This window comes from Haemaphysalis longicornis, unplaced genomic scaffold (genome assembly GCF_048455015.1).
Source record: "Haemaphysalis longicornis isolate Haplotype H1 unplaced genomic scaffold, Haemaphysalis longicornis Haplotype H1 scaffold_6, whole genome shotgun sequence".
Classification (NCBI taxonomy): Eukaryota; Metazoa; Arthropoda; class Arachnida; order Ixodida; family Ixodidae; genus Haemaphysalis; species Haemaphysalis longicornis.
Window position 1 is genome coordinate 143,214,622 of NW_027526407.1, and position 12,510 is coordinate 143,227,131.

At 43.7% G+C, this 12,510-nt stretch overlaps 1 protein-coding gene across 2 annotated transcripts in view; it reads right to left on the reverse strand.

Moving 5' to 3' along the window:
* Positions 1 to 12,510, reverse strand: part of LOC144141162 (BTB/POZ domain-containing protein KCTD20-like) — a 129,566-nt gene that overhangs the window by 115,459 nt on the left and 1,597 nt on the right. For both annotated transcript variants that reach the window (XM_077672708.1, XM_077672707.1), the window contains exon 2: positions 5,236 to 5,367. In XM_077672708.1, the coding sequence (XP_077528834.1) occupies positions 5,236 to 5,348 (113 nt within the window). In that variant the 5' untranslated portion in view covers positions 5,349 to 5,367. The remainder of the gene's footprint in view (positions 1 to 5,235; positions 5,368 to 12,510) is intronic.

Genomic DNA, 12,510 nt, shown 5'->3' on the forward strand with positions numbered 1-12,510 from the left:
TCCTTGAACTGCTTGAGAACGTACATAAAAGTAGTGGTATTAGTAGTAGTATGTTGGTGTTAGTAGTAGTATAACGGCGCAAGGGCATGTGAGACCAAAAAACTGTATGGTCATTCAGTGTGCCCTGCTGATTAAAATATGGCTGGAATGGGTACGATATTCACTAAAAGCGCTGTAAATACGGGCGTAGAGAGCTCTCAATCTAAAATGTGAAAAATGGTTTCAGCAGTCGGCGAAGTTGATGACGGTTGAGCCATATGACGATGCATGGAGCCTCAAGCAATGCTCAGCGAGTGAGGCTTTCTGCACACACGCAAAACGTGGCCGTGTATCCCTTCCCTTCGCTGCAAATGCCGTCGAAAAATGACAGCCCTGTGCCACCCCTGCCCAGTAAATTTCTATCTCCTGTCTCCCACACACCTCTCAAGCTGTGCCCCTACTGTCACGGTGGAGGTTTGCTCAAGTCAACTACATTTTTGCCCGTTCCACACATCGCACGCCAACTACTGGAACCTTTCGTTACTGTTGGTATGTAGACACCTCGGTTTTGTATCTTGGGGTCAAAATATTGTTTTCTTCATTTGCTATCGCAAATACATCAAGCACGCATCCAGTTTCAATTAAAATAACACTGCTTCGTATGAGTTAAGTACTGATAGTTTGCCCCAAATGTGCGTATAATGTTTTCTTTTCGCTTGACAATGTTGACAAGCATGAAATGTGGTTTCCGACTTCGTGGTTTGGAAAGGTTTTGCCTGTATGAACGCGTCGTTTCGAAATTATTCATCTTGAGGCCAAATGACTGAATCGAGGGACATATAGACAGACAGACACACAAACGAAAACTTTTGTGTTAAGGGGGGACACTGGTCTTAAAACAATTTCTTTTAATTTTCAAGCAAACTTTGTGAAACTTATCATCCTTCCTGCTGTTCTCCCACTGATTTCAGATATGCCATTATTTTATCGTTGGTCCATTAGTTCCCAAGATAATTAGCACCAATTAGCCATTTTTAGTCAAACAATAGACAAAACAGTGTTGGTCATACAACTGTAATCTTTATATTTTCCCATACTATGAACCCTGGTGAGGGCAATAATCGAAGCAGTTTTCTGGTGCATCGCTTAGAACTAATTTTACAGCTCGTTAAACTTTGGTGTTTGAAATGGGCACTCAAAATGGCTCCTTGCCACTAGTGCTACCAAAGTTTAATGAGCTGTAAAATTAGCTCCAAGCGATGCACCAGAAAACTGCTTCGATTACTGCCCTCACCAGGGTTCATAGTATGGGAAAAAATAAAGATTACAGTTGTATGACAAACACTGTTTTGTCTATTGTTTGACTAAAAATGGCTAATTGGTGCTAATTATCTTGGGAACTAATTGACCTACTGAGAAAATAATGGCATATCTGAAATGAGTGGGAGAACAGCAGCAAGACTGAGAAGTTTCACAAAGTTTACTAGAAAATTAAAAGAAGCCCAAAAAAAGACTATCTTTAAAAAAACTGCCCAGGACCTCCCTCAAAGCAGAGAGGCTTCGAGGTTATGTGGGGTAAGAAACGAGATTTGAAAATTTCATTTCAGCGATATAGGCTAACTAGCAGACGCTTGTTGGTGATCAGTGGTTGTTCCGCTAAAAATAAAACTGTGGTGGAATTTTGCACGTGCAAATTTCAGCAAAGCGCCGCGGTCTCGTGCCACACATTCGCACGTTTTGAGTGCTGGTTCTTGCTAAGAGCCCACAGTTTCGTACTATAACCCATACTAGAGGGAAAGCAGTCACTGCTATCGTGCGCTGTCGCCGGCGCAGTCACAGCACCAAGCAACGTCCCTCTCCTACTTGGCTTGGCTGGCTGCACGACCTCTTTTAAGTGCGAATGCACTTTATAAGCGACCCTGAATTCCGGCGACCGCCGTCCGTCCACATAGCAACAGCTGCGGGTGCGCGCGCTCCTCGTCTTCCTTGGCAACGGGGGGAGGTGGGCGCGCGCTGCCTGGCCGCTGACATGGCACATACCCACGTGGGGGATTGGCCAGGAATCTCCTCGTCTTCCTTGGCAACGGGGGGAGATGGGCGCGCGCTGCCTGGCCACTGACATGGCACATACCCACGTGGGGGATTGGCCAAGAATCGGGCGTGAGAAGGGCTAATGCACCCGCTTAAAGGAGTACTGACACGAAATTTCAAAGCTGAGATCCGCTCTAGCAATCAAGTACAACGACAACACAAATAGGTGTCTGTGCATGGCACATACCCACGTGGGGGTTGGCCAGGAATCGGGCGTGAGAAGGGCTAATGCACCCGCTTAAAGGAGTACTGACACGAAATTTCAAAGCTGAGATCCGCTCTAGCAATCAAGTACAACGACAACACAAATAGGTGTCTGTGAATAAATGCATCTTTCTTTCTTTGTAGTTGTGTGTGTGTGTGATCTCTCTTTCGCGAACATTACCGAACCGCGCAAATTCAACTCGTGCATTCGCACTTTCACATTCTTCCCCTCGGGGAAATACGGGGAAATTTTTTGCTGCTGAAGCCAAAATCAACAAAAAAAAGGATAATGCTTTCTCTCCTCTTGTTCGAATGGGACGAAACTTCCGAGTAATTCTTGACAAATAAATCTCCCCAAGCTCCACTTTTCAATTAACGAAACAACTCTTAATAATCAACGCAACAATATCTGTGCTTTTTCACCAAGCTATTTTTTAATCTTTTTAATCAACAGTAAATCAGCTTTTTTTCTAAAACTGTTTTTCGCCTAGTGCCCATTTTATTTATTTTGAACTGGTGATAGCTTCGTTGGTGCGAGTTTTGTCCTCGAATGGTATTTTTTAATGTGTCGATTTGAGGACAGAAATTGAATTGGATTTAATGGCTGAACTACCAGCCCGAATAGCAGAGCTAGGTGCTTTACCACCCATAATTACACTGTCATCTTTTGAGCATGTGCATATATATCCACTACTACTTGCCTCGCAGAAAGTGGCTGGTCGAAAGACACCATGAGGGACCTTCTGGGTGCCAATAACTGCGCACGGATTGTAGAACCCCTTTGTAACAGCATCGTGCAGCTACAGATGTAGAGACTATGGAAACCAGTATTTACTGCAAATGTCATTAGGGTGACCAGTACAACGTATTGAATCAGGTCTGTGAGGTAGGCAAACTGGTCGTACATCTGTTGCGAGCATGCCAAAAAGCACACGACTTGACAGTTTCAAGCAATCACAATAAAACGGCTATCATCATCATCACCAGCCTATCTAACCTAGTGCAGGGTAAAGGCCTCCCCCATTAATCTCCAATTATCCCCGTCCTGTGCTAACTGCGACCAATTAATCCCCGCAAACTTCTGGATCTCATCTGCCCATCTAACTTTCTCCCACCCCCTGCAACACTTGCCTTCTCTAGGGATCCACTCTGTTGCCCTTAAAAGGGTCCCTCAGATGGGGTTTTTGGGGGGGGCGTCGATGGTATCGGAGTGGAACGGCTGTTTCTTAAACTAATCATGACGCACTAGTGCGCTCTCGATTAAAGCAATTTTTTACGAGCATAAAAACACCGGAAAGCTACAAAAAACATCTCATGTGTGTGTGTGCGTTTACACAGTCACACATATTTGTTTTATACCGGAGTGTAAAGCACTTACACACCGGGCTTGACACTCTTCCGTTCTCGGCGGAAGGATACAGTGAGTGCAGGAGCAACGACACTCGCAGCGACAATCACTGCAGCAACTGTTCCAAAATAGGCTAGGAGAACAGCGCAAGGAAAACGTTGGCCGATGATTCCTCCCAAAAAGAAATGTGTGCGAACTGATTTTAAAAAAAAAAATTCTTGGAACCCGCTGCACCTAATCTGGTAAAACTAATAGACAAAGCCAAAAACAGTTTTCGAAAAACTCCAATTTGATGTCGATTTATTTTTAATCAACATCAAATTAGATTTTTTCGAAAACTGTGTTTGGCCTAGTGCCCTCTTTATTTATTTTGAATTGGTTTCAACCTGCGATAACTATGTTGGTGCGGGTTTTGTCCTTTAATTTTTTTTTATATTTTTTTACGTGTAGATCAGAGGACAGGAATTAAATGGTAAAGCCAATAGACAATGTCGACAACTTTCGTCAGTGCTCTCTTCCTACACTTTGAAAGTTAATTCTCGCGTCGAATCTGATCAGCCATTCTCATCACACTTATAATAAACCAACATCTGCGCCCCCTTTCCCTGACCTCCCTTACTGCCCAAGCCTACTCTTCACGTTGTTCATCCGTTTCAAAGACACAGCCAGCATTTCTTTCCCTGTTGAAGTGCGCCTCTGCAGCACATGACAAGCAACGGGACATCCACCCAGTCACCAAACTCCTGTAGACACCTTCACGAGACAATTCATGAGGAAAGCGCCCTGCGTGAAGGGGCCCAGAACACAAGATACAAACTTGTTTCATTAAGAAGACTGATTTTTTCTGGTAACAATGGTATTAGTCTTACCGCAAACTTCAAACAAATAATGGAGATATTAAAGAAAACGTGCGATGCAGTGGCAACTCCGTAGCCTATATCCGGCAACTTTTCCCCGGCATCTATGAAATTTTCTATGACACCCGTGACGTCACATGACATCTATGACTTTTCTATGTTCGACTGGCAGCCACCGAACTATCGCATTGCCAAGACACACGATTGGATGATTGTAGAAAAGCTTCTAGTCCCCATTATCGCTTTATTTGCATACTAAGACGCAGTTAACACGCTGATCAAAACGCTTTTAGTGTCGGCCCACATGACATCACTCCTACCGATAACCCATCACTGCAGCAGAAAATTTGAAAGTTTCTCAATACTCCTTGCATTTTTCTGGTTAAAAAAACATCTTTCGTGGCTGGAATGGGGCTGAGGGAGGTGCTGAATCATAGTTGTTTCAAATTAAACAAGGTTGTATTTTCTTTTTTAGATGGGCAGATGAGATCGACAAGTTTTGCGGGGATAAATTGGTCGCAGTTAACCGGGATAATTGGAGATCTATGGGAGAGGCCTCTGCCCTGCAGTGGGCGCAGAAAGGCTGGTGATGATGATGATGATGTATTTTGCCTTGATGGCTCCTTTAAGTGCATGCAGTCTGTTGCCCAGACGACTTAGAGAGCAGCCGTGAAACTGCTGCTCATAGCCCAGAATCCGGGCCCTGGTCGAAACGAGGAAGGGGACAAGGAGAGGAATCGTCACGCCGCCACTCACCCGTCGGAGTCCCGGCGGGCGGAAGAAGCGCGGTCCTCCGGGGAGGCGTCCTCAGTGTCGCTGCTACTGTTGTCGTAGTTGCTGCTCCGACTGAGGCCCTTCCGGAAGGACATGGCCCCGCACCACAACACACTGCGGAACAAGGAGGGAGGAGAGGAAGGGGGGAAGTTAAGAGTGTGCCCACACAGGGTGCCACGCATGTTGAACAGCTGTTTTCCTTTTTTTTTTTTTGTCCATTACCAACGGCACTGCAAGTACTGGTTTTCACAATATATTGGATATAACAATGAGCATTTGTGGCACCACCAACCTTGCTATGTGCTATACGGTAAAGTAAACCGCTTATAGCAACAGCCATTTTCCTTTTTATTGGTCATAACAATTGAGCCTGACAGTAGAGCCTGCATAAGGTATACTATTTGGAGATCTGTGAGAGATCACAGGTGCATTGTGTGGGACCAAGCATGACTCTTTAAGCACGACATAAGTTGCAGCACCTTCTATCTTTCAAACACTCAGAAAAAGTTGGTGCCTTTTATGTTGGCATGTTATCCTTGAAGGAAGAGACCTCCTGACTGCCCCTGTTACCTCCTGCTGTCAGCTGTCGCGGCAAATAAGACAGGCTGGAGGCAGCTCTTCAACACTGTCCAGATCAAAATAAAGCTACAGTGGGGTAAAAGCTACCGTTGACTACCCATGTTAAAAAAGGCAAAAAATGCCCCTTTAGTTACATGCAAATCGTTAAAAAGAATGAAGCAGTCAGGGATTCGATGCGCAGACTTCCTCCTGTGTGAAAGATGGTGGTTGGCACATGGATGGCTATGTCTGGGTGGTCGGCCATGCAGTTGCATCTCAGTTTTGTAAATGCTGGGTGAAAACCCCTAAATGCTTACAAAAGTAACTTTTTCTGTCCAACTCTGTTGTAACAATTACTGCTTATAACAATGGCTTTTTTGTGGCACTTCAATATCGTTACAAGTGGCTTAGACTGTATTCGCAACACGGTGAGAGCGCCTGTGTGCATCATTTCCTTTTTTTTTTTTTTTCAATTTCCCGCCGTGTTTTCCGAACCATTCAAAATCTTAGGTGGCAAACTTTTATGCTGGTTGCAGCGAGGAGGACGCGTTCTTTGCCCACCTCTCCTCTTCTCTCTCCACCTCCAAACTACATGAGTGCACACCAAGGAGAGGAGACCTGCCATGGTTATAGAAGACTAGCCACCATCCCACATGTACACACACCCTTTGTCGAAATTTTCTAGTCCAATCCCAAGCCTTCTCGACCACAAAGAATTCAAAGAATACCTTTCAATGCGACCCAAATATTTTATCACGCTAAGCAAGAAAGTGCTTTCCCTAGCTTCCCGGCATAAAACGTTCCACTCGAGACGTAAGCCTGTACATTGAAGTTTTTGCGGCCTGCGCATTTCCGGCTTGGCCTAGAAAATTTTGGCAAAGACTGTACATACGAAGAAATTGCCACCTGGACCCAGTTGCACCATATTATGGCAAACGCCCCTAGACTAAACAACTCAGCTTAACAACAGGTGTGCCGCCAACAGAAAATTAAAATGAAAACAGTGCCAATATGCCTTAAAGTACGTGCCACAGGACTAACAAAAAAGAACGAGCACTGCGACTGCTCCCACCCAATCTGTCGGGAGAGCACGCGTCTTTTTGTTCGCCTCATGTGTTTTTCTCCTTGCAAGAACACAAAAACCAACAACCTCGGATTGTGCTTTTTCTTTCATCTTGCCTCTCCTCAGCGCGTTTTTGAAGTGGTTCTTTTTTTTTTTTTCTATAATAAAAACCAATCCAGCCTTTTTAAGTGGTTCTTTTTTTTTTTCTATAGTAAAAACCAATCCAACGTGTAACCTCAACAGAACGCTGGCACGCTTGGTTATGTACTTACAATTTTGCTTTCCTCAAATATGCCTGAGACTTCCTTCGAGTGAAACAACGTTATGTATAAACTATTCCAGCAGTTCTAGAAGGCTGGAACGGTCTTGCCTATATCCTGAAACCTACTTCCTCCTGTTTCTTACTATGAGCCGTTGGCAATTCAAAATTTTGTGTCAACCATCTCTTGGCCACGAAGACCCTGATTTTGACCAACCAAGTTTAATGACGCTACCGCATTTAAGAACAAACTTAGCTCGCATAACGTGAACTGTGCATGTGTTGTATAGTAGAGGACTCCAATTCACTTCACAGCACGTAGAGTTCCTTCAAATTGCACGCACTGCAAAGTTTATTGTTTTCTTTTCCGACGTTGCAAGACAAAAGCAAAAGACAAAAACAAACTTTAGCAGCAGACCTTCTTGGCCAAGAATTTAAGCAACGCTTCATTACACTGCACCTTTACCCACAGACACTATTTGCACTAACAAGTAGGTTATGCTCCCTTTCCAGTTTTTAACTGCATCAACAGCTACCCATCAATTTCACTTTTCAAGGCTACACTGATCTGGCTTTTCTTTCATTGATTTTTACCGTCTTCTGATGCTTTGGGGGGGAAGGAACGTCACTACCGCATCGCTCACAAAACAACAAGTACATCGCCTACACTAGAAATACCACGCAGTTTCTACCAGGCAGAAGCAACTTCCAAAGTGCAAAACAACAAACAAAAAGAAAAAACAAACACGGTACCGCGTTCCCCGGACCATCACTCTGAACCCTGGCCCTAAAAATAATCCCAGCTGATCGTAAAGATACCGGCATGCCCCCCCCCCGGGTCGCACAAACACGCTTGCACTGCACCACGCAGATAGTCCCAGCTCAAAAACCACAAAGGAAGAACTGCCAAGCACAGGAGACCTTTGAAAAGACAGAGCTCAACGGCAGCCTGAAAGCACGCCACTTGCAATCACAAGGGGTCGACGACACCTGCGATTTGCCACAACGGAATTTCCCCAGGATTGCAGGCCACTTTTGAGAGAAGTGCTGCTGCAGCCTGGTCCTCTAGAAATGGTGAAAGCGTGTTTTTGTTTGAAGGCGACAGTCTTAAGTGCACCATTGCGCGAAAAAGCAGTTTTGTCTGGTACACCAAACTGCGCAGCAAAATTTCAGCTTGAGTGTACAAAAAGAGCACAACATATTGTGTGTGTTTTGCTCTGGACTGTGTTCTGTTTTGTTTTTATGTTCATGTTGAAATCTAGCACTGATCATGAACTGGACAACCCCCAAGCAATTCTGTCATAGAAAATGGGTACATACTCTAAAAAGCAAAAAAAAAAGCACCATTCTTTACATAAAAAAAATTGAGAGAAGCGCGAAAGCTTTCTCACCAGAGATGGCAAAATTACTTCTAAAAAGTAAATTAATTACATTACTCATTATTTTCCTAGAATTTTCTAAAATGTAATTAAATTATAATAGAAATTACAGGTGGCTGAAAGTAATGACATTACATTACTATTAATTTTCTAAAGTAATGAAATTACTTTGAAACGCATGAAAAGCGAACGAAGAGGCACGAGAAAGCAGGCGAACTCTAATCGAAGCATTGTTTCCACCGTGTTCGTAGAGTTCCAATGGCCAGAGACTCCCTGGGAATTGGAACTCTACCTGTTCAACTTTTCCTGGTCAACTGTTTATGCCGTAAGAGAAGCGGAAAGCCTATATCGTAGTCAAAAGTAATTGGGAAAGTAATGAGTAATTTTCATGACGTTGCTTACCTGAAGCAATAACACTACTAAATTACCAACACTCGAAAGTAATTCATTACATTACTCATTGCAGCAGAAAGTAATTTAACGACTGTAATTTAATTACTGCCAAGTCTGTTTCTCACATCGAAACTGCGTCAAAGCATTCGCTAAAGGTGCGTCCAATCTTTGCTGAAACTGTCCCATCGATCGTCAAAACTTCCAAGACGCAAATCACAAACGAAGAACAGACCCATGCGACGATTTTGCGCACGCTAAGTAAACACATCTACGAAAGACTAAATGCACACCCATGCATGATTAATGAGACAAAGATGTATTTACTAAGCTCCATGATCCATGCACGTATTGTCCCATCTAGAACAGTTCCATTTCGCCATTTTGAAGTTCCCGCTTCGACACGATGGAAGCCCGGTTTTACAGATGCGTCCAGAGATCTTATCGGAGCTTTTTGGACAACCAACTGGTCTTTGGGGAAACGCATTAGTTCTTTGACAGGACGTCATCGGCCCCACTAAGAAAGCGTTCGCTTTAATAACAAGAAGTCGGAATTAGTGCCGAAGTGCACCCGTGGATTAATTCCAATAAAACACACGAACTAGTTAAAAAATAAAAATGGATCATTGCAGTCCACATGGGAATTGAACCCTGGTCTCCAGAGTATAAACTGAGCAGGTTACCGTGGCACTACGTCGGCACACTGCTAATAGTGGAACAATCATGGAGTAAGAACACTTCATTGATTGATTGTAGGGTTTAATGAGCTGAAGACACCCAGGCGATGAGGCGTGCCATAGGGGGGGGGGGGGCTCCGGATTAATTTTGAGCCCCTGGAGATCTTTAACATGCGCCGAAATCTCGAAGACACGGGCGTTTTTGCTTTTCGCCTCCATCAGAAAAGCGGCCGCCGCGGCCGGGAATCGAACCCGCGACCTCGTGCTCAGCAGCGCAATGCCTTAGCCACTGAGCCACCATTTGTTATCATTTTTGTTATCTTATACCCGTGACATTTGTTATCTTATACCCGTGCCACACGCACACGAAAAATGACATTAATGTGTTTAATGCCTTCAGAAAACAAATGTCATTAATTGGGCGGACCGTGCTACATGCGAAAACGCAAAGGCATTAAATGTGTTAGGCATGATGGTGATCGTGACCAAAAAGATAAGTTCACTCATTTTAGAAGTTTTTAACGTAGAGAAAAACGCCTTAGAAGGGTTAAAACTGTTTTTTGCGAAAAAAAAATTATGAGAAATAGTGTTTCCTTAAAAATGGTGTGAGCCGTTTCTAAAAGTGGTTTCAGCATGCCGTCGCCGGCCAGTGGTAGCCAAATCCGAAAAATTTAACACAAGAGTAATGCGATGTTCTTACTTTTGCCTCTGTACTAGCGAGTTTTGTCTTCTTCAAAACTTCGCCACCAATTGTGCACAAAAAATCGTCTTATTTCGAAGTTCAGCTACATTTCCACGTCAACACTCTGGTGCTGAGAGTTTCGTTGGCTTCATTTGGTGCTCATCGCATTCGAGGGTAGGCAGATTTAAGGCATTCGCGAAGGTAAATGAGTTGTGTGGAACTCATTAAACCTAAAATGACATTAGAGTGAATGGCATAAGATTTTTGCGTGTAGCAGCGAATTAATGGCATTAAAACTTAAGGCATTAAGGATTAATGCCATTTTTCGTGTACGTGTGGCACGGGTATTAAGGCCTTAAACACTTAATGTCATTTTTTGTGTACGTGTGACACGGGTATTAGTACACACAGATGGGAGGTTAACTAATGATAACTGACATTAAATTTGCATCTTTTCTTCACCTGTGCCATATAGAAAGACAACAGCCTTGCCACTGAACAATTGTCCTGGAGTTTATAACTTGGATATCCCAACCAGAGAAATGCTCTGGCACATCCACAAAGCCAATCAGCCTTCTCTGGGATAGCATCCTAGTTTGGGTTAGTGTGTCTTGCATGACAGTACATGGTGACTGTTGACCCGGAAAAACCTCCAGCACACCTTTCCAAATGCCCGACAGATGTCCTGTAGGCACTACGCCCAATTAAAGCAAATGCAACTGCCATGACGACGTCATGTGGCCACTTCAAGGGGAACCGACGGTGGCCATCAACTGAGCTGCTCTGCGAGCCTTCAAACGGAGTCATGAAGATAAGGGACCCAGAAAACTTAGGCTGCTAAGTGATTTCGAAGCTAGTTACGATGCAATTTAAAGCCCTTAACCTTGCCAAACAAATACGAACAGCAGAGGACACAGCGTCAGACCCCTGTGGCATAACCCAGCTGCCAATATGGAAACCCCGCATAACACCCCCTCAATGAAGTGGGGCTCTATGTTTATTCAGTTGTGCATTTCAGCGCCACTGCACAGTCAAGTTACGGTGTAAGCTGTGCTCCTATATTCTTTCACATCTCACATGTTTGTGACACTTCTTTAGCTGCCACTGCTGCGCATGCATCCAACGGCAGAGTGGGCAGCATAGAGTGAGGTTACATGCACCCTTTCACCTTGATAGACAAACAGAACTTGTGAAAAAAAAATGAAAAAAGAAAAAAATACTGCATTTGCACGCTTTTAGGTGCACCTTTTAAATTTGCATGCATGACACAATCTGGCTCAAAAGCAAAATCAGCTTTCAATGTTCTCTGCTTAAGTTTTAATCCAGCAGAAGCTGGATAAGCAAGTTTATAAAGCATGAGGAATTTTTCCTTCCACAGTTGCATGCATCAAATAAAATGTCTTGTGCCAGGTACGTGATGTCATGCCTTTCACATCTGCGCTGTAGAATCGGCACCCAAAATTATTTTTTCGAATTTTCATCAGTAATCTTACCGGCGCATTTACAATCATGAGTGTGTAAGAATCGTGCAAATATGGTACGTTCAGCACAACACATATTCAGGCCACAAATTCCCTTCCTGCCTCGCTACACAACTTAAATGCACGACCGAAAAAATATATGTCGCTCCACTGCATGACATCTGATCCGACCGCAGGGATATATCCTCAAAAGCCTTGAGAGAGCAACGAACATGTGGATGTGTCAGATGGCGCAGCTGTAACGAAAGCTGGCTGCTCTGTTCAATGTAAAACGGAATAGTCGTATATTAAAAAAAAATAAACAGCACAAAAAATGACAAAACACAAGAAAAAGAGAACAACACGTTGTCTGTTGTTTCTCTCATGTTTCGTCGTCTTTTGCAATGTTTATTTTTTTAAACCGCTGTTATCTCAGCATGTTTCAGCGTCTTCACACTCTGCAAACTAGGCTAGATAAGGTGGACAAAAATATCCCACATTTCCGGTGCTGCTACAGTGCACTTTTATTAGATTAGGTCTCTCCAAGCTATGCAGAGGTGGCCTCGCAAGCATCATTATTCTTCTCTGATAAAAATGTTGTCGCCGTACCATGTCTTGTTACACAGTTTGCAAAAGATAAGAGCGTAATTCAGATTTCGAGCCACCCTAACTACCAAAAAGCTGCTCTTGTACGATAAATAGCAGCATTTTACGATACGATAAAGGGGCCATTAAGACAATACACAAGTTTAGTTCACTGAAAAGGCTGCTTTGTCACAATAACACGGA